Source organism: Pseudopodoces humilis, chromosome 22 (assembly GCF_049639895.1).
Source record: "Pseudopodoces humilis isolate 2021_Gansu_Grassland_sample_001 chromosome 22, ASM4963989v1, whole genome shotgun sequence".
Lineage (NCBI taxonomy): Eukaryota > Metazoa > Chordata > Aves > Passeriformes > Paridae > Pseudopodoces > Pseudopodoces humilis.
Genome location: NC_142221.1, coordinates 5089053 through 5115298, shown reverse-complemented (window position 1 = coordinate 5115298; position 26246 = coordinate 5089053). Strand labels below are relative to the sequence as shown.

Sequence of the window (26246 nt, the reverse complement as noted above, 5' to 3'; positions counted from 1 at the left end):
TCTCACTACCAGAATTCAGAAACTCACACTAACAAAAGATATCCCCAAACAACACCGTCCTGCTGAAGCTCTAACAGCTGAGACAGACTAAATTAATTAAGAAGAGCAGCACAGCAGCACCTCTCAAGCACACTGCTCCAAGACCCTAGGGAATAACTGTGCCTCAGACCCAAAAGTTTGTCTCCTTGCACTGCCCTTCTCATGTCATGAATACTAAATAACCAAACTCTCTGGATGACTGAACTGTGAATCCCTGCAAACACCCAGGAGTTTTCCACAAAGCTCAGAGAAATGCAGTTCCATGAGGATATCTGGCAAGTCTAATTCATTATAAAAGAAGGATAATCTCTGTGGATGCAAGGTTATGTGGGTTTGATGGAAAAAGAAAAAGAAAAAGAAAAAGAAAAAGAAAAAGAAAAAGAAAAAGAAAAAGAAAAAGAAAAAGAAAAAGAAAAAGAAAAAGAAAAAGAAAAAGAAAAAGAAAAAGAAAAAGAAAAAGAAAAAGAAAAAGAAAAAGAAAAAGAAAAAGAAAAAGAAAAAGAAAAAAGAGAAAAGAGAAAAGAGAAAAGAGAAAAGAGAAAAGAGAAAAGAGAAAAGAGGAAAGAAAAAGAGAAAAGAGAGAAAAGAGAAAAGAAAAAGGAAAAAGAGGAAAAGAGAAAAAGAGGAAAGAGAAAAGAAGAGAAAAGAGAGAAAAGAGAGAGAAAAGAGAGAAAAAAGAGAAAAGAGAGAAAAGAGAGAAAAGAGAGAAAAGAGAGAAAAGAGAGAGAAAAGAGAGAGAAAAGAGAGAAAAAAGAGAGAAAAGAGAGAAAAAAGAGAGAAAAAAGAGAGAAAAAAGAGAGAAAAAAGAGAGAAAAAAGAGAGAAAAAAGAGAGAAAAAGAGAAAAAGAGAGAAAAGAGAGAAAAGAGAGAAAAGAGAGAAAAGAGAGAAAAGAGAGAAAAAGAGAGAAAAGAGAGAAAAGAGAGAAAAGAGAGAAAAGAGAGAAAAGAGAGAAAAGAGGAGAAAAGAGAGAAAAGAGAGAAAAAGAGAGAAAAGAGAGAAAAGAGAGAAAAGAGAGAAAAGAGAGAAAAGAGAGAAAAGAGAGAAAGAGAGAAAAGAGAGAAAAGGAGAGAAAGAGAGAAAGAGAGAAAGAGAGAGAAAAGAGAGAGAAAAGAGAGAAAAGAGAGAGAAAAGAGAGAAAAGAGAGAAAAGAGAGAAAAGAGAGAAAAGAGAGAAAAGAGAGAAAAGAGAGAAAAGAGAGAAAAGAGAGAAAAGAGAGAAAAGAGAGAAAAGAAAAGGAGAAAAGAGAAAAGAAAAGAGAAAAGAAAAGAGAAAAGAAAAAGATGTATTTGGAACTAGCTGACAATGTTTAAATGATTTCTGGAGGTCTGTTTAGTTGTACTACATAAGCAATTAAACTCTGCCATGGATAAATCTGGGTATTGAATACAAAAAATGGAAATTATTTCTTGAATATAAATAATGGAAATTTCAGGACTGGGTAATAGACTGCTTAGCTCATACTTGGAATACTGGGCACGGTTCTAGTCCTCTCTCTCCAAGAAAGAATTTACAAACACAGCCAAGGCAGAAGGGACAGTCAGGGTTGAAAAAGTTACCAGGACAAATTTTGTAGCCTTGAAGGTCAATTTTATGGGTAAAATACACAACTTTGTCTCTTGGGAGGCAAATTAGTCTGAGCAACCAGGGTGATGCTGATGCTGAGCTGCAGCAACAAGGGCTTTCCCAGCAGAGATAAAAGTCAGTCAGGCCACACCTGGAATATTGTGTTCAGTGGTCCCCACTATACAAAAAAGAATATTTGGATAGACTGGAGAAGATCTAGAAAGGCCACAAAGATGATCCAGCACAGGGAAGCTGTCATATGCTGAGAGACCTGGGTTAGGTCAGCCTTGAGAATGAAGGCTTAGGATACCCTGTCACTGTGCCCCAGTGCTTGAAGGGAAACTACAGAGAAGATGGAGACTGTACAAGGAGTCACATGGAAAAGACAAGGAGTAATGGGTACAAGTTACCCCTGGGGAGATCCCAATTAGACACCAGGGGACAATTTTTCACAGTGACAACAATGAGCTATTGGAATAATCTCCCCAGGGAAATGGTGGAATTCCCAACATGGGGCAGAATTCAGCTGAAAAGGGTTCTGGGCCATCTTGTCTAGACTGTGCTTTTGCCAAGGAACACTGGGCCAGACAATCCTTCAATTCCCTTCCAACCTGGTATTCTATGATTTACCGAAACTGAACAGCTTACAAACTAAATTAGCTAAATTCTGAAGCCTTACTTCTCATGCAGGTGAAAAGATTTGTTCCAATGTTTTGACAGAAAAAGAGTGACTATAAAGAAGCTTTCCAACTGTACAGCATGAAATAATTGCTTTGCATTAGCTTAGAATACCACTTCTATTGCAATGGTGATTCAAACTGCAGTTGTTTAATTCAGAAGATATTCTTAAACCTCCCCTTCACACCCCCTTTCCCTCCCTTTAGCAATCACCTCCCAAAAGAGTTGTATTGTTACAAAACTCAGTCAAATTGCCACGTAGAGCATTGCTGCAGGGGAGCACTGCTAAAAGGAAATTTAAGTTCAGTTGGATTTCCTTGCTTTACACTAAAACTGGCTCACAATCGGCTCACTGATCTCTTATCACCAAGCATAGGGAATGTATAGGGTACATATGGAGATTTATGAAGTCCCCTGGACACTCCTGCTGGAGTCATTAACTCCCTATTGAGTAGAAATCGACCCTCTTAAATTAGTCATGATTCCAAAAGGGAAACAGCTGCTCTGCACGGAGCGGCAGGGACGGCAGGTTGTAAACAAGGCTTACTCTTCCAGAAATGCAAATTGCTCTCCTGAGGGACTCCCTGCATTCACACACTGCATCATCCTGCAGGAAGGAAGTAAGTAGTTCAAGAAGGAGATTGGGGTCTGCGTAACCCAAAGAAATAACATTAAATCACATTACCCAGCCTTTGAACTGATGAGAAATCTGACACACATCACACGCAAAGACACAGAAATTTAGCCAGTTCCATTTGAGGAGCAAAGGAGATGCAGCTACTCAACATACAAAAAAACTTACCACCACACAGGGAAAACCCTCTGCAGTATCAAACTCTCCAGCAAGAAATGCACAGGCCAGGCCCTCCTGCACCAAGCTCAGGACTGGGCCTGGCACACCTCACCTGCATATTTCACCTTGATGCTGCTGCTGTGTCTCTACAAATTCACAGCAAAGAACAGGAAAAGCAAAGCCTCTGGAATCACTCACTGCAGTATTAATAACACAAGCACTCTAAGTCTTCTCCACCTTGCAAAACCACCTTTGCATGGCACTACATTTTCTACAATGCTGGTACTCTCATGGTGCCAGTGGGTGCCTTGTTGTGGACGGGAGAGGGGAGGGATACAAGTCCCACCATCACAGAGCAGATGACTTGGCATCTCCTGAGAAGCCAGGCCTATTAAGTAGTTACAGTCTATAGAATGCAGATACCCACAGCCTGGGGTTGTGGTGGAGTTTACTGCTGACAGACTTTGCTGACTAAACCTCAGGGGGATGTGGAACAGCAGAGCCCTGAGCTGGAGATTTTCCTGCAGGCTAGTCTGGGGGGATGTCAGTGATTGCATCTGGCTTCACTCAGCTGCTCAAACACCCACCTGAGATGTCTCCAGAGCCCAAAATAGCTTCTTACACCCCTGACTGTAAGGATGTGTAAGCTCCCAGTGAAGGGATTTGTGTTCCACAGCACGGCAGCCCACAGGCTGGAAAAGCAGTTACCACCTGACAGCATTGCTGAGGAAGATCAGCTAATCCCAGTTTCCAATTAGCAGGATTTCTACACCTACGTTCTGTCAGACTTTGCCCATGATTCAGCTCATGGCTACCCCAAGCCATGCTAAGGGTGTCTCCTGTGGGTAAGAAGCAGGGCAGACTCTGTGCTTTGTGCAGAAATTCAGCACCCAGATAACATGGCACAAGAGAAGAGAAAATGAAACCTCAAATGTGAAACCTCAGTATCTCCCCACAGTTATATTTACAGACTAGAAAACTAATATCATGGTGATAATATATTTTAATGCTTTATGTGAATTTTTAGCTATTCTGGGTCTCCAAAACATCTTGGGTATTGCAGACATAACCTGAAAGTTGCAGGGCACTGGGGAAAGCTCCTGAAGATTTCAGTAAACTTGAGATCACTCATTTCCCTCAGTTTGTCCACTTCAAAACCAAATGCAAATATATCTAAAGTTCCTAAGCATCTCAGATTATTGCACCTAAGGTCAATATTTGACCGTCTTCCTCTTCAGCCGAGGGACAGATCTTGCCTGACACCAAGTACTTCAAACCACTCTCCTCGCCACAACTGCTGAGCAAATCAAGAAGCAAACCCTTCCCATGGTTAGCCTCAGCCACTTCCTCTTTAAAATCAGACTCCAAAACGCCTACCTGGAAAAGCAACCCTTACAAAAGCCAGTTGATTTTTTAATTTTATTACAAGAAGTCTGCAAAGGCACCACTGGGCACCACATTATCCCATAAAGATGTCAGCTTTTTAGTGATTGCAGCTCTGAAGAGAAGGCAGAAACAATAGAGCTCTACCTTATATGTACAGTGGCTCCGTGCTGGCGACAGAGACCATTTCCCCAAATGGTCAAAAAATTGAAGCAGCTCCTCTGTGGCTTTTGAAAGAGAAGTGCTGTAAAGCATACAACCCACTGTGATCCAAAGGAAATAAAGCTTTCAGTGATACCTATGAGGCTTCCTGGAAGCAGCATCAGCATGTTGCAGCATTTATTTAGTTTATAAGGACATTTTCACAGACAGTGAGCTTCCTGCCCTGACTTTGCTACAGTGCATTTTGTGTTGACACAAACATCTCTGCAAGCTTTGGCTGCTGGTGGTTTAGAGGCTCAGTCCAAACAGGGAAGAGAGTCCAGGTGCCCTGCTCCACTCTCCCTCTGTTCTGCATAGTGTGATTATTGAAGAGCTTCTGCTCCCTATTCCTAATACCAAAAAAGGAGCTGAGAGGAAACAAAGCCAAACACTCCTCCCTCCAAGATCAGCTACCAGGCTGATGTCTGGCAAGGTGATGGAGCCCATCCTGGCCACAGAAGGGGTGGAGAAGGGATGTGCCCTCCATGTTCCTGCTCCTACAGAAGGAATGTGGACCTTGGTACATGATGCCCAGGCTCCACATCCAGCCCTGCCTTTAGGCCCTTTGCCAAGCAGTCCTGGAGAAATAAGGAGGAAAGCAACTCTTATTCTGCTTCTGTGCCACTTTTCCAGTTACTTAATGCTCCCAAATTCTAATACCTTGGGCAAGGGATAGGTGCTGGTAGATGGCAGCTCTGGCACAGAATTTCCTGCTGCAGTTGTCAAAGCCTACAAAGACTTGAAAGATGAAGGGATGTGAGCATTTCAAAACCTTACACAGCTTAGAATTAGGGAACTGCAGCTGTATTCTCTTCTGACTGTATGTGTCATTGTGATCACTGTAGAATTTTAATTCCATTAATGCCATCCACTCTATCATGTGTGATGCAAAATACAGCTCCTGTGTCTCCTCATATTGGCAGGTACAAGCTGAAGCAGCCAAGGTGTCAATCTCAAGCCAAAGAAATGAGGGCAACCAGCCCCACTGCTTGAGGAGCACCTTGTTCTGCCAAAGAGAAAAGCTCTGACTCAGCCAAACTGCCTGTTCTCCTGGCCAGGTGGATTTCTGGGAGCTTTTGGGGGTGGGAGTGCAGCAGCCAAGCCATAAGGGGCAAGAGAAATCAGAACTGCTGCAGTAGAAGGAGGAGGCTGAAGTCATCCTATTGCTTCATTTGGAGCTGAGCAGTTCCTGCATCCCCCTGGAGCGAGCTGGGGAGAGCAGCAGTGCTGGTGAAACAATATCCCATTCTGCACTGGGAGTTATGCAAGAGCCTCCCAGTCACACGGGCAGAGCAGAGCAAAGAAAGGGCATTATTCACAGCCTGACATGGATGAACCCAGTTTAACACATGCACTTGGAAAACACTGTTCTCTCTGTTCAGTAATATTATTTCACATTCCACTCATTTTGATAACCTTTTCCTTCTCACATCTACTCTGTTGACTGCCTGGAAAGTGGAGTAATGCCTTCTCCTGAGAGCTGCCAACACGCATAACAGATTTTTCTTTCAAGATACCACTGAGCCTCATTTTGCAATAAATAATTTACAAATTCATACAATAAAAAGCTAGAGGAATTTAAAAGGGAAGTCTCTCTGCTTCACTTGACAGGGAAAGAGCACTAGGGTAGGCAATTGCTTCCCAGAATTTACCTAACATTCTTAGATTGATATATCACCAATATGCCTTTGACCAGAAAAGGCCAGCCTTGGAAAGGAATGTAGAAACAAGGAATTTTACTCCTCTATTTCAAACAGTAAGTCATGTCTTTGTATCCCTTTGACATGACCTCAGCTTTGGAAAAAAAATCTAAGGCAAGCCCTAATTTTATCTATGAAAGAAGTATTCTAAAATCACTTTATACAGATAAAGCAGAGATGATCCCTCTCTGTTAGAAAAACCCACATGTGGTGCTACATCTTTAACAATCTGTACATGCATTCATCTGTCAAGTGCCCTGGCAAATCCAGAAGGCAACAAAGGATCAAATCTACATGGTGAATTTGCAACTAAGAGCCAAGCAAATTACAAGACCACAGAGGTATTTTGTCCTTTGATATGCAATAGCACTTGGGGGAAATTTTCTGAGCTTGTTTATCATTTACTGTCCTCATTTCCAAGAGCATCCTTCATGCTCTCTGCCATGCAACATCCTGATGCTCAGCATACCAGAAACATGAGATCCCACAGATGTAAAGGGAAATTTATATTTCATATCTTCACAGGATTGAAGTAACTGAGAATAGAATGAAGCAGACCTCTTGAGAAGTAAAACCTACATTTTACAAGGAGACCTCAGACTAAAAGGATTTCTTACCTATAATTCACTTTCCTTTCCTGTCTCTGTAACAAAACATTTGGCATATTTTAAGCTTCACATTTTACTTTCTCCTTTGGTTGCCTTTTTTTTCCTTTTTCTTTTTTTCTTTTCCTTTCCTTCAAGAAATAAACATTTTCAAATGTTCTGGCTATTTTGTGCTTGTCTGACTCAAAACTCAAGGAGGACAAAACTGTCCTTACACATTTTAATGTGGTGTATCTGATCTACATTAGTGCATCTTCTGAGGAAATGTGTAACTCCAAAAACAGAAGCTATTTAAAACACTTTCTTCCTCTTCATTGCTTCCTTAAGTTACAGGTACTGGACTTGGACCAGTAAAATTTAAACTTTGCGCATCCTTCCACACATCCAATTTTGACTCAAACTAAAGAGAGAAAGTATTTCCAGACACATGTGCTGAAACAGGACTAGATGTTTAAAATTAAGCATTAGTTCAAAAGCTTCACTGAGTGAGGATCATTGTAAAAAAGCCACAAATGACTCTGCAACCAGCCAGCAACTGAGAAATGAAAACAAAAGCCCTGCGCCATCTGCGACAAGCATGGATTCCAGGATTCTGCATCACATAGAAGAACTGTCCTGCTTGAAACCTACGGCTATGAAAAACAATTCTGGTAATACTTCACTGCATCCAATGACACTGGGAAATCTCTGAAGTGCTGCTCAAAGGGCAGGAAGCTTGGTTCTACCTGGATCACAAGAGGGAATGAAAATGTGTGAAACTGCAAGCAGCCATCAGGCATCCCTCACAGGCCTGACTGTCACAGAACCTGGGGTATGAGTTAAAACCAATATTGCATAAACTCCTTTAGAGCCAAATCAGCTCTGTTAAAATCAAATAACACCTAGTAAAGAAATATGACTCTCTCTGTTTAGAGTTTTTATATAAATAAAGGTTTCTGTAGAGATCTCCCTGGGTTTAATTAACCTACAGACTGATTCAAGTAAGGCATTAAGCCTCAGAGGGTTTATCCTACCGGGAGGATTGAGGAAATAAACCTATCATATCCATGTTTACAGTCTCCACCTTCCAGCTCACCTTTTCAACATCTGCTTTTGTCACGTTGATGTCAGCATCCATCTTCTCAAAATATTGCTGTGCTCGATCAGCTTCTTTGCAATCACGCTCAAACCGCCTTTTACTCTGAGAAGAAAAACCAGAAACCTTCATTGTGGAAAGCAAAAGATACAAAAATCTACCTAAAATTACTGCCTGCCACTACAACAATCTGTTGTAACAACTGAAGGATTTTAGGGCTCTCTTGTTTACACTGGAATACATTTCCATATTAATGAACTTCAAAAAATGGAGTTACCAGAGGCACATTTTTTGTTCCATTATCAAGGCTGCTCATATTTCACTATTCTTCCCTTTTAGCATCACTTCCACTCTTGTAGATGTAATTACTCTCTTTCAACACTTAACCCCTTCATTTTTGTAAATGAATGAGGGAGTTACTAAGATTAATAAATTTGCAAGTAGGACTTTCAGTTATTGATAGCCCCTTTCTATCCTCTCCTGTACCTACAGCCTCACTTTTCGTTTATCACATGAATGACAATTCCAATGTATTTACTTTTGGGAAGCAGCACCTCAAGAGATGTCCCTGTTCAATTTATTCACACAGTATGAAGCTGTTCAACTTTCAGTGGAGTATCTGAACAGGATCCTTGGGGACTCAGCAGTTTCAGCAATGCTAAGCACACTTTTCAAGTCATATCAAATGAAACGTTACTCATGATAGACAAAGAGCCCACAGAAGCCAAATATTCTGTTAAAACAGACTTTTTCAGGACTACAAGCGTATTTAAGACAGAGTTTTAAAAATCCCATTTCTACAACTTTTATCCATTTACCTTTCTTTTTCCAAATAAAACATTTGGAACCATCTCTTTGAAAACAATAAATGACTTAAATGTCACATCTGAGGAATTTGCCACTTACTGCTTCAAGTTGTTTCCAGCAAGTTTCAATGTGTTGTTGTGCCTTTCTGCCATCATGGAAGTGCTGTTTAGAAAAAGAAAAGAGAAAGAAAACATTCTGAACAACAAAAGAACAAACATTCAAGTATGCTCAAGAAAAAGCCCAACCAGAAATCATTCTGACAGCTGTGTTCTGCAAGGCTGGCGAATTGAGCAGGTGTGTGATGACTATCTAATGTCTCAGCAGGCTGCAGATGGATATTTGCATCAATTATAGTGGTTAGTTTGACTAAGGCTAATTAATGCCTTTAGCAATTCTACCTTGTATTGTTCACTGTATCTCATAATTATTGGTTTTCCGTATCATGAGATCTGAAGCACTTTTATCTGACGAGTATTTCTTTGGTGACAGACTGAACACAAGCTCTAAATTAAAATTTCTCTCTACATGAATTTACCAAGATGCACTTGATTGGCACATTCTAACAACTGATGTTTGTCCTGATTTTCATTCAGACTCCACAAAAAAAACCCTCTTCTTTCCTTGTTACTAGTTGTGTGTGCAAGGCCAGCTGCTCCTTCCTCTTGAGAGGTTTTTGGTGCCATGGGTCCCTCCAGAATCCCTCCCCTCCCACATGCTGGGGGTGAGTGTGTGTTCACAGAGTGAGGTGTTAACATAATTTTTAAATTGAGATGTCACCTAAACAACAAGGAACTCCTCTCCTGACATGCTTTTTGAAACAAGTCTCTTAATGGCAGTTGGTTTAAGTAGCAGTTCTTAGCCCTTACACAATGCTCTTTATCAAATAATCTAACCACTGTTAGTGTTTATCCCTCTGTAGAATCTCAGAATGGTTTGGGTGGGAAGGGACCTCTAAGACCACCTTGTTCCAACCCCCTGCCATGGGCAGGGACACCTTCCACTATCCCAGGGTGTTCCAAGCTCATCCAGCCTGGATTGAACACTTCCAGGGATAGGGCAGCCACAGCTTCTCTGGGCAAACTGTTCTTCCATATGCCTGGCTTTCCCTCAAGATAAACAATTCATTCCAGATCATTGTATAAGTCAGTGACCCAGCTCTGGGCAGGAATGTAAATGCAGACCCAGCTGACTGCTACAATAGGTTACTCCCCTCCACAAACTGTCCTGTAAAATAAATAATGAAGCAAACTGAAACAGGAAGAGAGAGGTCTTTATTTTGTATTATTTACTGGCAATTAGTTTTACTCAAATACAGGAATGGTGTCACACAGTAAACTTGAAAAATAAAGGCCAGATATTGCCAGATAATCTCACTAGAATTCATGTGCTCTCACACCCAAGCATAATCAGATTTTAGATAAATCTTAAGGAACGGTATATTGGGTTAAAAAAAGCTTACACTCCAGATCATTAACCTGCTACAAAATGCCACAGTTGGAGAAAAAGCACTACAATTGGCATCTCCTTGGTTTCCTGCATCTTCCACTAGAGCAACTGGTATTTTCCTGTGTCAGGGGAGTGAGGGACATTTCAGAGCTGCTGTTCTGGCTCCATCACACATAACAGCAAAAAGCCACAAAACTGCAGTTCTCTGTCATGTCCAATAGACTCATTTAGCCTTAAAAATCACAGTAGTGTTCAACAAGTCTGCAAGAACAGAACAACACCAGGGCTACCCTGGGTGCTCTGGATGCTCTTTCCTGTAGTCCCAAACACTGTCTGCTAAGGAGAGATGCTCCCCTAGAACTGAGCACGGGGACATTCTGTCTGGATGGTGCTTATCTCCACATGAAAATTCTTAAAGCAGACAAGAGAGGCCCAGTGTCAGAAGCACTTTCCATCCTGGCATGTGCCATGCTCAGCTCTGGCTCTGCTCCTGCCCTTTGAGGAGGGAGCACGTGTGGCCACTGGGCCATGGAAAGAGGAGCAGTGACAGCCTGGGACAGCAGAGACCTTCTGCAAACACTGCCTCACCACACTGTGACATTAAAAAAACCCTTGACATCACTGTAAAACTGCTGGGTGGTGGGGAAAGGCTCCAAGTTGATTTCAGTTCCTTTTGTAGATCCCCATGTCCTTTCAACTCAGCGTGTGACAGATGCTGCCTCTTCCCTGCCAGGGGCTTCTTGTTTCAGGCTTTTGTAATTAGAGTTTAGGAAAACAGTCCCAAGGAGTAACAAAAACAATCCCAAGGAACAACTGTAATTTAACACTACATTTTTCAACATTTTGTTAACGAGCATGAAATTCATGGAAGCTTTAACAGTAAAGCTGGAAGTAAAATGATTCTGATGTCTTCGTGTTCCACCAGCCCCCATTTGTGTGCTCCCCACTCCGATTGCTCCAACTTGGCTGGGGTAGGGAGGGACCTGATTTGGGAGCAGCTGGCCTGTGTGAAACCCAATACCGTGAATGACCCATAAACCTCAGGAAAACACCATGCCAGGTTCATTTAACAGAAGACAATTGCAGAGAGGAGCTGGAGGATGAACTTGGAAACAAAAGTTTATCAGATAACAGGACTGCCCTCAGTGTGTATTTTTAAACCTTTGTAGTTGAATAATGTAATTTTAACAAGCCATCCCTGTCACTTCCAAATTTGCCTTCCCTGTAAGACAAACTGTAAAAGCTTCTAAAAAGTACATAAGAGGCATTGAGCCTGAGCAGTGAGACTGCATCTAGTTCAGATTTTGCTGCATTTTGATACTTTTTTTTAGAAAGTTTTCTGCACAAACAGAACTCTGAGATGTAAAATGGGAAGTGCTGAAGATTATTAAATAATGAAGTATTAAATAGTGATAAATACAGGTGCATCACATCTTGAAGAGTTCAGTGAATTACTGCCTCTTTTTAGTTCAACAAATTTGGACATATACTTACATCCCCTAATTCTTGCTGTGTTGTCCCATATAGATCCTTGTTGTGAGCAAAGGCATTTCTGGTTTTGCAAATCTTTTGCCCTCAAATGGCAATTTCTGCCTTACAAAAATTCATTTTCATATACAGGAACTAAGTGGGACCTTCCAAATATCTATATTTCTTCACTGGCCCAATTTTATGGGTAAGAAAAATCAAGGCACTATGGTCAAGTGATCTGACTAAAGTCATACAGGAAGCCTCCAGTTTCCTCAAACCATGCACTATCTTCAACTTCTGCAAACTCATTTCCTTTACAATCCTCTTAAACAGCAAATGTCCTTTACCTTCCTCTCCTCCCCCTCCCAAACCCCAGCAAAAATAACTCTAAGCTCAACCATTCCTTGCCAAGGTTTCAAGATACACATTCTAATTTAAATACATTTCTTTGAACAAATTAAATAATTGGTTATTCTACACCTGAACATTTAGCAAATGGAAACATGAAAAACGATTTAGCAAATCCTGTGGAAAACTAGCACTCTTAGTCACATACATTTCAGCAGCACACAATGATGTATTTAGAGTAATTGATACAATATTACTTTTTGCCCCCACAAATTAATGCCCCAAATCAGGCTGCTTATAAAAAAAAATCAGAATATAAGCAAGATATTCAATTAATAAATCACACCTCAAGTGTGCCAGTGAGACATTAGCAGCAGTGTTGGTGGCTCACATGCCATCATTTCCTCCAGACTTTTCACCCATATCTACAGAATTCTAAAAACACATTAGAAACACAGTAAAGTGAAAAGTTTGGGCTTATCAGTGTCCATTAAGTCAACCTCCCCTAAATCACCTTCAAGTCTATACATTGCAGTCTTTAGCTGGCAAACACTGCCAACTTTAATATTTCCCTGAACAATATTTTATTGAAATATTAAACCAACTAAATGGCTTTAAACACAGCAGCACTGCCCAAGTGCTCAATCTACATGTGACCACAACTGTCCCTTTTCCCTGTGTTAAAGCCCGTTGTGTCCTGGGGTGCTCTGAACAATCCACAATGGTCATGTTTTGACTGGACAACTCCATCCATTCCAGCCCACAGGATAGACACAATAATGCAGGTTTTAGGTGATCTCATGAGAGTTCACAGAATCAGTTTGGAGAAGATCTCCAAGACCGAGTTCAACTTGTGACCAAGCACCATCATTTCAACCAGACCTCGGTGCCACGTGCAGACTTTCCTTAAACACTTGCAAGGATGGTGACTCCACCACCTCCCTGGGCAATCCAATCCAACCCTTTCCATGACAGAAATTCTTCCTAGAATTCCAAAATTCAGTTGTTAAGATTTGAGATACTTTTATCAGAGTATTAAGCTGCTCATGTGAGGACTGTGGATTAACTCAACTTTTTAAAGCTTTTGTTATATTCAAAAAGCTTGCAGCTCAAGGAATGAGCTTTTCCCCTTGCAAATCCAGCCACCAGGATCGGTGTGCTCTCATTAGGATGCTGTCTGTGTCTGGAACAGCTGGGGAGCAATCCTGACTGCTGTGCAATCAAAGACAAACCTCTCATTGACTTTTGTTGGGCTCAGATTTCACCCGTGTTGATCAAAACCCCGGGAGCAGCGAGCGAGGGACCCACAATGCAGAGCCTGTTCCTGCCAACACTGCCACAATTAGGAGCAGCGGGATATTTTTGCAAAACTTCCTTGGTATGCACGAGGGTTTACACAGCCCCAGAGCTCACCCAGCAGACAACAACAGCTTGTTAGAAGATGCATCCTATCTTTTTCCTGACCTTTTGAGAGAAGCAGGAGAAAAGATGTTGCTAAAAGCATCTAAAGAAGGACAACACATTCCAGCATTTTTGCTGAGGAGCTCCTGGGCAGTTTGAAATGGAAGAATTTCCTGAATTACGTAGATTACACCAACATGACAACAGGGCTGCTTAGGCTCTGTCTAAACTGATCTTACTAAACCTTTTAAAAAAAGGCTGTAGTAAGTCAGCCTTGTTTTTCCTAAACAAACAGGAGTTGATTACATGGTTGAACTGAGGACTTGTACATCTACAGTATGTTTGTATAAGAAATAATCACAAAAACTGTCTCAATTTATATGCATAGCATATGGTTCATTTGACAACATCCTTTTCAAGAATTTTCAAATAATGTATCTAAGGCAAGGGTGCTTCATTCTCATTTCCATTTACATATGAGATAATACAACAGACTGACAAAATAGTTACCTTTGGCTTCTGTAACAAGTACTCCCAGTTCACACTGACAATAAATATAAACACAGTACTTCATCCTCCAATTCAAACTCTTATCTCCATTTTTGTTACAAGTGATTTCTAAAATAATGGCTAGTGATTAAAGCACACCAGAGACGGAAATAAGAGAATACTATTTTTTCCCTCAATTTTCTCAGCAACATTTGCAAAAAGCCTTGTCAAATGTTTTTTCTTTTCCTGGCTGCAAACACAGGGAACAGTCTCCTCCAAAGGCATCTTTGTTTCCAAAAATAGCAACGTGTTCTTGAGGTCTTATCTCTCCCAGTTGTAGTAAGAGGAGCATAAGACAGTCCTGTGAATGTTGACATGAAATTCATGACCATTTTAACACATATTCATCAGCTACTTAATATTGGTGCATAACCCTGTTCTCCTTTGTAATATCCATAGGAACATTATTCTTAACATGTAATTATCAACTTGGTCAAGCCTGGAACAAGTTATACAAATATCTGTTCAAGGCTGAATTTAATTTGATTGAACTATCTGCTCCTGGAGTGGTGCATTCCAGAGAAATTCCATTTAATAAGCACTATAGACCAAAGCTTCCCAGGCTTCAAACTCCAGATCAGCTGCACATGACAACCTGAAATAGCTACCCCTGTTGTTACTGAGCTGTAACAAAATGATGGATGGGGTTTGGAGCAACCTGGACCAGTGGAAGGTGTCCCTGCCCTGGTCAGGGAGTTGGAATGAGATCATCTTTAAAGTCCCTTCCAAACCAAACCATTCTGTGACTCCCTGGTGATTGGCACAAACCTAAAAGACACTGTGTAATATTTATGATAACTTGTCATTTTTATGTCATATGTTACGTATGACAGATAAAGTCTTTATACTGGGAATTGAAACTCAGAACTTCTTCTCAGGTACAGAGACAATCCTGCAGGTTCCAGCACAACTCCATGGCAGCAGAGCTAAGGGGTCCTCAGGAACACTCTGTTGCACTGGCCAGCAGACCCTGGAATCAGTGAGCACACAGGTGTGACAGGTTGTTTGGAGAACATGTACCCTCCTCCAACCCATCCCTAGGGACTAATCTTGTCCTTAAAAGCTCAGCTGTGCCCAAGTGCTCCACAATAGCAAACCCAGGACTTATCAAATGGAGATTCATCATTACTACTAAAAACTATGGTGTGAAAAGTTGATTGTGGTTTTATATCCTTCAATTAGAGGAACATGCTGCTCTAGCTTCCACCTCTTCTCATTCCCAGCCTTGTTACCAAGCTCTCCTTCCACTGATCCAGTTAAAAGATGTCATTTCAAATTGTCTGTGACATTCCTGTGTAAGACTTGCACTACAAAAACTAGAAGATGTACAAGTTAGTGCTTCAATATGCAAGGAAATACTTTTAGCTGTTTCCATATACCCTTCACGCACACATCCACCTACACAGAAGTATCAAGACCTGCATCAGATACATAAAATATTAAATGTCAGCTAAAATGCCAGCTGAACGTGCCCATGTGCACCACAGGCTTGGATGAACACCATTCTCCACAGTTAACATATGCACTACTCATCTGGCTTTATTGTTGCTCTTTCTTTTCAGGCCAATCTCTGTGGCTGTACAGGCAGAACACAAAGGGAAAAATACATCCATGGCCAATGCTCAACCCCCTCACCCTCAGGCATCTCTCAGTCATGCACTGAGCAGGAAATGCTGCTGTTCATAGAAGGCATCTCTCATCTTGTCCCTCCAAAGGGCTCTTGCTGTGCAGAGCAATATTCAGGTTAATTCATAGAAAATGGAACCACATTTGTTAGTAAACAGATCTTGTTTTCCCAATCTGATTCCTTCATGTGGTAAACAGAAGCCAGTTTATTTATTTGGACTATCATTTCATAACTCAATGTACCCATTCAAAACTGGGAAGAGTGTGATATGAAGTTCAATGGTCTCAACTTTGAATCCTGATAAATCCAAAGGTCACGTTATACCTTTCAGTTGGATGGGATATTACTATTAGTTTCCCACCCAAAAATGCTTTGGAAACTTCCAGAGTAAACACTTGCTTTTTCCCCTTCATAGCACCCCCTCCCATGGTAACACACCGATATTTAACACAGCTTCATTGCATTTACCATCCATAATATGGTGAAAACCAGCAAACACTCCAAAAGAACACATAGAATTTATTATGTTCTTTCCTAAATAATCTTCTGCATTTTCCTAAATAATCATCTGCATTCTTAATTTTTTTTTTTTTTAATAATTATCACTTAACATTCTACTGGTACAATTTAACTTAAACAAAATACAGCTGAAATACTTTGCAAGAAAGAGGATGTATATTTGGAGTAGGACTGTTGTGCAGTGTATTTATCAATCACAACATAATCTCCCATAAATAACTTCATATTTAGATTAAAACTAAGACCTTCACTCCATTCATAGGGCAGTGAGCTGGAAGTGGGGTTAGTCACAGAACAGAAGCCGGGGAAAGCTTGGTTTAAATTGAATCAGTTTGAAGTTTGGCAGATCACTTCCTTTTACTGTCACTCTTTTCCTTCTCCTACCCCTCACTTGACCATTGGTTTGTCACTTCTGGAAGACAGCAGTGTCTGGCCCTGCAGCACGAAGCACAGCTGTGCTCCAAACACACACAGACCTTGAGGCACATCCAAAATGCAACATGGAAAAATCCATTGTGCTCCTGACAGGGCCATGTGCTGCCATCCTGCCTCACGCCTGCTCCACACCGGGAGAAATCCTCTGGAAAACCACAGGACTATTTGCAGAACAGTGCACTATTCAGAATGAGTGAGCGTGACAGAATTCCTCCAATTATTTACTTTGCATCAACACCTGAGAGCTAACAAGAAACAGAAAGTCCTCTGACAGGCACCCCCAGGATGAATGCACACAAGGAGGGCGCACATGCTCCACCATAAAGAACCAGACCTGTTTTGCCCCCATGGTACCCATAAGGATTCATTCATTCCCTGTTCCCCATCTATCCCTGCACAAAATGGAATGTATTGACACCAGGTAAATTTTCTCCCAACCACAGAATCCCAGTGCTGCACCAGTTCAGTCTGTAGCAAAGCCCTTGGCTTCTACTTGACTTTCATGCCCAATTGTATGGAGCCAGACCAGCCCCAAGGGGAGGTGGAGGTAGAGGTGAGAGTAGCAGCAGTAATAAGAGGGATAGTTCACAACTCCCAAACACATTTTTAGCAAAGCTGCCATAAGCAATGGCTACACCTAGTTTGTGACCAGAGATCTAAATCAGAATGGCCCCAGGAAATAATTCTTGAATTTCAATCCAAGTTACAGAATTGAAGGGTTTCCTCAGCCAGAGCTGGATCTATAAATCAAGCTATGTCCTGTGAAACATTAAGGAAAAAAATAAGCCAACAAACAGAAATTTTCCATGGTTGGCTCAGGACATTTCCAACTTTGAAGTGTATTACATGTCAGTGCTTGTGAAGTAAAGTCCAAATGTTCCTCTTGATGTGACAGGACCACCATCTTTTCTTTTGTCAAAGATGGACAAGATTAAGACCCCAATTTTGTAATACTGCAGGTCCTCTAGCTCAAACTTGACACCTTTGAGGACTACCCCCAAAGTAAGGCTTTGATGACACTGGGTGACATGAAGCATGACTGCAGAAGCAAATTCTTTTCCTGAACCACTCAAAGATGATTCCCACCTCATCTGTGTGACTTGGTGACATCTTCCAACAGCAAAGGGGAATTCAGTCACAGACATCTAACCTCAATAACCTCAAGAGGAATATGGATGGGGCATGCCCTTCACACTACACAGAACTGAAATTTGAGCTTTTAAGCAGCTAACAAGGACCCTGAGGACGAGAATTTTTTCTGGGAGAGCATGGACACAGCAAGATCAAGAGAATACAAGAAGTTCAAGTGAGGAACTGCACTATAAAGAGTTTCACTTCACTGGGCAGCTGGGAAGAACTGAAACACAAGGAGTTCTCTCTCTCACTGCATGAAGAACAGGCAGGGCGTGTACCTGACTTCAGCGACTAAGGGCAAAACAGCTCATTTGGTACAGTGACAACATTGAGAGTAATCCTATGGAAGAGGAATGTGCAATATGATAAAGTCATTGATTCACCTTTGTTGCTAAAAGTATTCAAGTTTCACACAAGGAGTCTTTGCCTGATTTTTTGTAACCACTTTTTGTCAAACTACCACATGGTCAGAAGCCATCATGCAACAAAACACAGGATCTGAAAAAATGTAAAGGTAATGCAGAAATCTCCCAAGCTCTGAATCAGACCAGAGGACAAAGGAGGTATCTCTCTTTTGAACAATAGCACCAAACCACTGACCTTGCACATCATCCCACTTGTCCAACCTGCACACTTGTCCTGCCTGGTTTTGATTAGTTGCTTCTTTCCTTATTTTCACCAATAGAAACTATCTTTTATAGAGAAAACATGACATAGGCAGCCATCAAGCACACCTTTCAGAGAGCCAGACAAACACAACATATGTACAATTTGCATGCCAAATGAATTTTATCCAGCATAAAACCAATGCAAGGCATGATACAGTATCAGTTCTACAGCACTTACAGGCCAGGGGCTTGCACTTATCAAGGAAAACCCAAGAAGTGATTTGTTACTGTGCGACCCTGATCATCTGCTGGTGTAATTCCACTTGAATCAATAGAGCTAAATGAGCATGAAAACAGAGCAGAGCAGGCAGGCACCAGCTCCCACATGTTTAAAGATCACCAGCCACACTCACTGCCCACAACTCCCACAAACACTCTTGTGCATCAGAGGTCATATTTAGAGAAGTGTTTTAGAAGATGTATTTAGAGATATTTGAAAAAATTCTTCCCTGTGGGGGTGCTGAGGCCCCAGCACAGGTTGCCCAGAGATGGTGGGGCTGCCCCATCCCTGGAAGTGCCCAAGGCCAGGTTGGCCAGGGCTTTGTGCAGGCTGGTCAAGTTATCCCTGCCCATGGCAGGGGGACAATGAGATGAGATCTAAGGTCCCTTCCAACCCCATTCTGATTTGCCTGACCACTTTCTGCTGGACTTGAGTTCATCTTTCACACATTTATAGTTATGACACCTCTGTGTATCATTTCCATCTTCCAGGTGGGAAAGTACAACCAAAAGAGCAAAGGTGCTTATCTACCACAGCCATGCTGAAATCATTGGAAATTTGTGCCATTTTACAGGTATTTGGACACTTGAATGACTTAATTCAAGACTCAGTGGACAAGAATGTGGGTCTCCCAGCTCCTACACACAGACCCAGCCCCAGGATGGCTCATCCAAATGATTCTTTGGATCTGGAACACAGCAGTTGATGTTGAACAAGCAGCAAGAACAAGAACTCTAGCAACAAAATTTCAACAAGTCGTTCATTAATTTATATAATAAAAGGTTTTGCCTAAGCTGCAGCTCTCTGTGATATTTACACAACAACCACCCTCCCCTCTTGCAGATCTCAGCAGGATCAATGCTTTTACAGGATGAAGTGAGGCTAGGTATGAAAAATGCCTGAGGGCGGGAACAGTTTCCTTTTCAACACTGTTTTCTCATAAATGAGAAATCTACAGGAACCAGACATGGATTCCTAATTCATATAAGCTTCTATTTATGTTGCAAGAACAAAACAAATGTGACTGACAACTGTTTTCTGTTAAAGGCCAGTAATTATCAGCAACAGCAGGTAAATACTCTCAGTTTCTTTTTGCTGTTCTCATGTTCTTATCACTAGGTCAATATTAAACTAATTTTCCTGTCATTCACCCATTACTTATATGAGCCATATTTCCTAGAAAATTTACAAACAAAACAAAAAACCAATAGTTACTGCTCAAATTCTTTACAAGAAATATTGCAAGCCCTCTTCCATGGTACTTAAAATGTCTAATAGATATTCCAATCAATTTATATGCCCACGTAATTGAAAAAAAATGGTAAAAACATTAGAGCTGACAGAAGAATGCCACACTAGAATGCTGTTTTTGTCTTTTTTTATTCCTTTTTGCCCAGATCCACACTAGATTCAAGGTCACACAGGGGCTGAGAAAATATTCTCATCACAGCTATATGTAAAACATCCTTTATGATGCCCCTGAAAGATTACACACCATTCTGCAGATTCAAGGTATGTCTATATATTCTCTTCCTCTGTTGACAGAATTATCATTCTAATGCTATACTTAGGAAAAGGTGGTGATTTCCAGAGCTCTGATCCCAGACAGCACCTCAACACATGCTTAGTGTTTAGTGGGACTACATATAAATATATGAGTTCTGCAGGAGTATTTTTGCACTTTCCAAAATAGACCAACAGTTTGGAAATGAAATGTAATGCCGTGATGTTCCCTTTGCACTTTGCTTAGTCATTTTATGCTCTGTGAGTATTTGTAGTGCTTAAAATCCATCTTCTATGCTCACACATCCAGGAGATGAAAGGATTCAAGGCGAGGAAGGAAATCACATCTTAACTAACCATTTTTTAGAGCTGGTGATGTGCAAATTAATCAGCTTTGAACATTCACTGTAGCAGGCACATAGGTCCCTAAAGTACCAGCTGAAACAGAGCACTAACATAAAGCTATTAATTCTATCAGTCTTGAAGGACAACAGGTTGAAATCCACATTCCCCACCTTCACCAAACAAGATGAACCCCCTATTTCTTATTAGAATAACTTTTTTTACATAGACCCAATTCGCCAGATCTGGCTGTAAAGGATAAAAATATGAATCAAAATCCAAATAGTTCTCTCAATCAACCTCAGCACTGCAGTTCCTCTGTTTATTTCAAGCTACACACAGCACTGCTGGACTCTTCCTTAAGCAAGCTTTTGGCTAACAGAGCCTTAAGCACAGATGGGTCTCTGACCTTATTTAGCAGGGATTCTCCTGCAGGCATTGCTGTCTGATTTTATAACATTTGATTCAAACGGTTCAGTGACTTGGCCAGGCCACATAACCCACTTCTTTAATGCTTGGTTCATTAGCACAGCTCATCTTTATTAACTACAAATAAATCTCACTTAACATTGAACTCCAGTACCACTAATTAGCTGTCTTAGATAGCAATTCATTGTGAATAATAAATAAAAAAGATTGATTACCGATTTCCTCTCCTGTTTCAGCTCCTGCACGTAGCGTGTTAACTCTCCAGTGATCAGAGAGGTCATGTTCTCTGAAATGACCTCGTGCTGTCCAGCATAGTCATTCATTTCATTTAAAGTGGCTAGGAAGGCTCTAGTTGATGTGTACCTGCAAAGGACAGAAGTGCATTTTGCTTTAGTCCCTTTCTTTTCAGAAACACTGCAAAGGGAGGTGGGATCCTGCTTAAGCACTTAGCATTGCTATGAATTAGCACAGATTCACTGGAAGGAACTTCTCCAAAGGAAGCCTATCCCACACACTGACAGTTCTCTGATAAATCTATCTCAATTCAGACAGTTTGACACTGGCTCTTAAAATATCACCACTTTAGAGTGCCAGGTTCTTTATCAGCACAGCTCTGGAGCTTCAGTTCTCTAATCTCTATTCACCAAACATTTCTAGTTACACTCTCTCAAGTCCTACAATTCAGTGCACAGGGTCATCAGTATATCCTACCTGGCAAAATCCTGTCTAAGCAAGCAAAATTTTGGCCAGCAAAGCCTAGAAAAGAAAGTTTTTCATAGTGTAAATTTGATTTAAATCAGATATAGTGTATAAAGTTTTCAAGTAAGTAGCGAGTTTACCAACCAGGTGTTCATTGTCAACCCATATTTTTTAGTATCTTCCATCATAAGGTTTATTTTTCATACCAAATAATCTGCTATACAGCATTCCATGTATTATTGAAAAGAAGAAACATCTGTGCACACAAATTTTGAAACAGCAGATTATGTCACTGGTATATTCAGCCCAGTGCCAACAGAGCTTCATTTAAATAGCCCAGCTGGCTGTGCTGGGCAGCTGGAAGCCAGCAGCAAGACACTACTACATACTAGAAAAACTATTATTGTTGTTATTATTATTCTAAAATAGTAGTGGCCTGAGCTGATAACATCACCTAAAACTGAAAAAATCAAAGCAAAGATGGAGATATTTAGAGGAGTGATACAAGTAGAGATGAAAAAGGCATCAGATGAAATTAAAAACAAGAGAAACTAAAAAAGGGACTAAAAATATAATCCAATACAAGCAGAAACATCCACAGTCAAGATGTGAAATGAGAGAAATCCCAGTTGCAAGAAAATCCTAAATATAAAAGGCATAGAACTAGAGACTGACAATGAGCTTGAAAAAGCTGATTTTTAGCCAGGTTGTCTCCAAGCAGCATCTGAGGCACCCAAAGGTCATATGACAAATCCCCAGACATTGTTTTGAGACATGAAGTAACTACACTGAGGTGAACACTGTATTAATAAAGGGCAAAGGATACACAGGATATTCTGTGCCACATCACATAGAATCATTTAACTCTGATAGCCTTTTTTCAGCAATGAAGGATGTGTCAAAATTCATTGTGATAAATTCAAAATACCCATTTATGGTAGAGCTATCCAAAGGCAGATTTATTCCTAATCCTGGGCACAGACCAAAACAGCCACTGTGCTGGTAACATAATCTTCCTTGTGTAAATACCAGTATCTCAGGAAACAATAGCATAAATAACTGATTCCCAAACAATGTTACTAAAAATAAATTAAAAAGCAAGCAAAAAGGCTGTTATCTCTGTTACACAAGCCACTGGAGTAGCTGTATAGAGCAGCTTGGGGGCTGACCCAAAAATCTGTATTAATATAATCATCCAGCTGGACCCATATCCATGCTCTTTTGAAACATGTCAAATTTTAAAGTCAAGGGTTTGAGGCTGCTGCTGGGCTCTCCAGAGGCTGAACAGCCTCCTGAAACACCAGGCTGAGGGTCAGCCCCTGCCATGCCTTCCTTCAGAGCTGCATTACAAAACACAGACATTGAGAAACTCCAGGGTCACAGTGCTCTAAGGGTATAAGTTCTAGCTCTGCTTTAGAGTCTGCTGGGAAGCTCATCTTCTAGAAAGTTCTCCTTAAAGAATATCTTTATTCATCCCAAAGGCAGGAGTGTTCTTAGGGACCTGTGGTGTCTCAGAGAAGGAGCTGAGCTCTCTGCTGCTGCCTGCAAGCACAACATCAACCCCCTGCCATGGGGACACAGGAGTGAGCAGGTGAATCAAAAGCAGACAGGTGAGGCTGTGCCACATCCTTCAAGAGCAGCAAGCCTGGGGATATTGGGAGTACAAACCTCATCCTCCACTCTGCTCTGCAGGAGCCACTGCAGTGTTAGAACATAACCCCTTTTGTAAGTTACTAATCTGTGCTATCAGCCTGTTTGAGTAATTTAATACTTACACAGAGTGCTTGAGTTTCATGCTAAAATTAACAACTGTCTCTGCTCCTGCTGAAAGCAGATATGAATTTGGTCATTCACTTCAAAAAGCCAGAACCAGTCTGGCTTGAAGGTTTTAAGGCACATTAAAAAATTAATGAAACAAAAACCCCAACCCAGGCATCCAGAAACTGCAACATAAGGGAACTGAGAAGTTACAGGCCAAATCCACTCCTTAGAATCTACCACATAAGTCTGTTTCTGCAACTGTGACATCTGTATTCTCACACTTGACTTCAAAATCTTGGCCTTACAAAGTAAATTCTAGGTGATGACCCAAACTTTCCATTCCTCCGTCAATGCATGCTCACCCAGAAGGGGATCATGAACATACCTGTATTCTTCCTCCTCCTTGGAGTTCTTCTTGGGCTGGTATTTCTTTGAAAGATTCCTAAAATTAAAAATACAGAAATATAAAATTTTAAAATATCCTTTGAAGCTTACTGATGATCTTTAGATGCACACACATTATGTGAGGCTGGAGTTTTTGTCTGCAGTGAGCAGACACCTTTCCTGAAGCAATCAGGCTCTAAAATGGGCTGCACAGTGCTCCAGTCTGTAACTAAACAAAGTAGCAGATTCTGAACCCAAGAGGTTGCTGAATTAAGGTCATGAAGTCATACATCTGGGCTGTGGTTCTGCTGATGCACAGAACTCCTTCACCTGATCTAGAGGAGAGATTCTTTTAGAGTAGGAGTCATCCCAGGAAAGGGAGATCTGAAGCAGCAGACGACACTCTTAGCCAGGCAGGTTTGCCTGCCTTTAGCAGGATGATTAGAAGGCAAAAAAACCTTCATAAAGCTGTGGGAAGCTGCCCTGAGATAGCAAAAAGGAGATAATTTTGTGATTATCAACTAATGCTGGGGGAAGTGTGACATTTGATTATCCTAATTAGCACAGATGATTGCATCTCATTATCCCCCAGCCAACTACTGTTTTAATTTTAAAACACCAATATGCCCTTGGAGTGATTGTATCTCAAATAAGAAACCTGAACCTTGCTGTGAGCACATCTGACAGTAATTGTATGGTTTTCATTGCCCCACAAGCTTCTCATCAGCAGCAAATCCAGGGATTTGTGAAGGTGTGCACCTTGCTGGTATCAGCATGAGGATGCACAGGGCACTGCAGCACAGTACACCCTTTAACCAGAGCACACCACAGAGCTGACCAACCTCACAGAGCTATTTTGAGGCCTTTCCAGCACTCCTCTGTCCTAAACTGAGCCCTATTACTCTGTTCCCTCTGGCAGCCTCTCACCCTATTGTGAAAGGGAAGCCATTTGGTTCAGTTTTACAAGGTTGTTTCAGCGATGAAGAACAGCACACAAGAAGTATTGATGGAATTGTAGTCCAAAGGAGAACTGAGTTTTATCAACTTATCCATGCCAAACTCTTTGGAGAAGTCCCAGAATACATCAAGTTGTAAAGAAACTGCTTTTTCAGAGGTGTAACCCATTCCCTGCTGATGCTGATTTTACTGCTGACTTGGAGACAGCAGGGCCCCCCATCTCACATTTCTTATTCCTTTTGTTCTCCTTGAGGAATTAAGGAGCATCTGCCCCAAAAGAGGAGTAGCCAGAATGCTGGCAGATTTGCACAAACATGTGCTCCTCAAAATTTAAGTATCTTGACTGGAAGGGATCCAAATGAGTATCTCCCTCTCAGTCTGTGCCTTCTCTCCAAGAATATGCTCTGAAAAAATGAACTTCTCTAGTTCTGCAGCTTCCACCAAACACCAGCATGGGAAGAGCTCTGCAAACTGTTCTGCATGATGAAAATAAATCTTGCAGCACCCTTTGTATGCCATGGGAATGCCTCCTTTCATGCACCAGCTGGAAGGGAAAAGGAAAAACCACAAGAAAACAAGCACAGAAGGCTACAGTAATAAGGCATTTTCACACAGTCAAAACTCCATGCACTGTCACTCTGCCCAATTAATTCTGACACACACAGCAACTGGCTTCCTGTGAATCTTTAAAGGTGCAGAAATGCTACAGAGCTGAGGCAAAAAAAAACCCAAAAAAACTCCACAGTCTGCTTTCACAGACAAAAACCACTTACCAAGGATTAGCATCTGGGTTAAACACTTCATTATCTTCTATGCAATTTACACAACACACAAATTGAGTCTATATATTGAAGTACTCTATTTTTTTTTTTTCCTTTTCTAAAATCAGATGATGGGGTTCAACCAGGTTCACACAAAAACCCCCACAAGTGATAGTGAACCCAGAATTATTGCCGGAGTTCAGTATGCATGGTGCAGTGTCACACCAGCACTGCCTAGGCTCAGGAAGCAGTGACAGTGGCACCTTCAGTGCTAACAGTGATTGGAGAGAGAGCTGACACATAATAAAGACCAGCAGTAAAACACCAGCTCTGGAAAGATTCTGTGCTACCCTGAGCACTCGCCCCTATGAGTGTTTCTATTTGCCTTTCACTCTGCTTCATTTTTTCTGCCTTTCCAGCTTATTTCTCTGCTCCCTTATTTCAACCTGGGTGACAAATGCGAGAGAAAGAGATGTCAGACATCAGGGGTTCTGATTCTCAGATTATCCTGACACCTGAAGCATTTCTTCCAACAGATTTTCCTCGAGGCTATCAATCCATCATCACATTAGGCAAGGGTTTTGACACCCTTTGTGATGCTCTGAGTGCATGTGTTGCAAGGGAAGAGACAAGGACACACCACCTCAGCACTGGGAGCACAGCATCCAGCACATCAGTGTTCCATGGAAGTTATAATACTTAAAATAAGCATTCTACCATCATTTCTACATCCCTTCCCTCCCAGCCT

The 26246-nt window shown here is 41.2% G+C and overlaps 1 protein-coding gene across 27 annotated transcripts in view; it reads right to left on the bottom strand.

Moving 5' to 3' along the window:
• The window catches only part of FNBP1 (formin binding protein 1), a 98561-nt gene that overhangs the window by 36055 nt on the left and 36260 nt on the right, over positions 1 to 26246 (bottom strand). For all 27 annotated transcript variants that reach the window (XM_088065961.1, XM_088065962.1, XM_088065964.1 and 24 more), the window contains 4 exons: positions 23782 to 23838; positions 21152 to 21299; positions 8945 to 9007; positions 8039 to 8143 (listed from right to left, as the gene is read on the bottom strand). In XM_088065961.1, the coding sequence (XP_087922087.1) occupies positions 8039 to 8143; positions 8945 to 9007; positions 21152 to 21299; positions 23782 to 23838 (373 nt within the window). The remainder of the gene's footprint in view (positions 1 to 8038; positions 8144 to 8944; positions 9008 to 21151; positions 21300 to 23781; positions 23839 to 26246) is intronic.